Raw genomic sequence first — 872 nt, 5'->3', positions numbered from 1 at the left:
CGCCGCCCCCTCGCCTGCCCGCCTCCGCGCCCTCCTCCCTGCCCGCGGGGCACGGGAGCCGGTGACGGGAGCGAGGCGGAGTCTGGAGGGAAGATACCGAGAGATAGAGATTTAAATCACATCCCCGGCTGTAGAAGGGCAGCAGCAGCAGCAGCCCCGGCGCAGAGGCACGGACGCACGCGCCGAGACAGGTCTGTCGGCTCCGCCGCTGCTGCTGCTGCTCACCATGGCTGCTGCCGCTGCCGCTGCTGCTGCTGCTGCCGCCGCCGCTGCTGCTGCCGCCGCCGCCGAGCCTCCCCGCGCTATGGGACTGGTGTCTAGCGTTGTGAACGACACCCTCGAGTTCTACCGCTGGACCTGGAGCATCCGAGGTAACGTGCCAGGGCGGCAGCCAGCCCCGCCGTTGCCATCGGCGGGCTTGGCGCCCCCCGCCCGCGGTCACTGAGGCGCAGCGGTTCAAAATGGCTTCGTCTCCCGGGAGACGCGGCGCGCGCCGAGGGGGCTGAGGCGGCGGGCGGGCCTGGGCCTGGGTCCCCGGGCCTCCCTCCGCACCCCCCTTTCCCTTGTGTCCTTCGGGAGTGCTCTGTTTGCTTACCGGTCTTAATCCCGCGTAACGGCCCCGGGCTGCGCCGGGCATCTCTTCGCGGCGAGGTGAGCGCGTCCCCCGGGCGCCTGTGGGCTGGACGTTGCAAAATCCGCTTCCCAGAGCCGTCGTTCCTCCGGTTCCCTCTCACCGCAGCGTGCCTTGGGGTGCTCACACAGGAGCCTGAGGCCGGAGGTAAACGAGGCCCCTCCGGTAATCCGTGCCGGAGCTCAGGCGGCCCTTGGCTTCTGCTCAGGTGGGAGTCCTGTAACAGCATCGCGTGGAGCTC

At 70.3% G+C, this 872-nt stretch overlaps 1 protein-coding gene across 1 annotated transcript in view; it reads left to right on the top strand.

Moving 5' to 3' along the window:
* Positions 1-226: 226 nt before the first annotated feature.
* ELOVL4 (ELOVL fatty acid elongase 4) overlaps positions 227-872 on the top strand; it is a gene marked incomplete at both ends in the record, with an annotated part of 29866 nt that continues 29220 nt past the window's right edge. Inside the window, one exon of the mRNA XM_081998508.1 lies at positions 227-371. Within this exon, the coding sequence (XP_081854634.1) occupies positions 227-371 (145 nt within the window). The remainder of the gene's footprint in view (positions 372-872) is intronic.

Source organism: Phaethon aethereus, assembly GCF_964289735.1.
Source record: "Phaethon aethereus genome assembly, chromosome: 3".
In the NCBI taxonomy this organism is placed as follows: domain Eukaryota; kingdom Metazoa; phylum Chordata; class Aves; order Phaethontiformes; family Phaethontidae; genus Phaethon; species Phaethon aethereus.
This window is presented reverse-complemented; position numbering and strand designations above follow the sequence as displayed.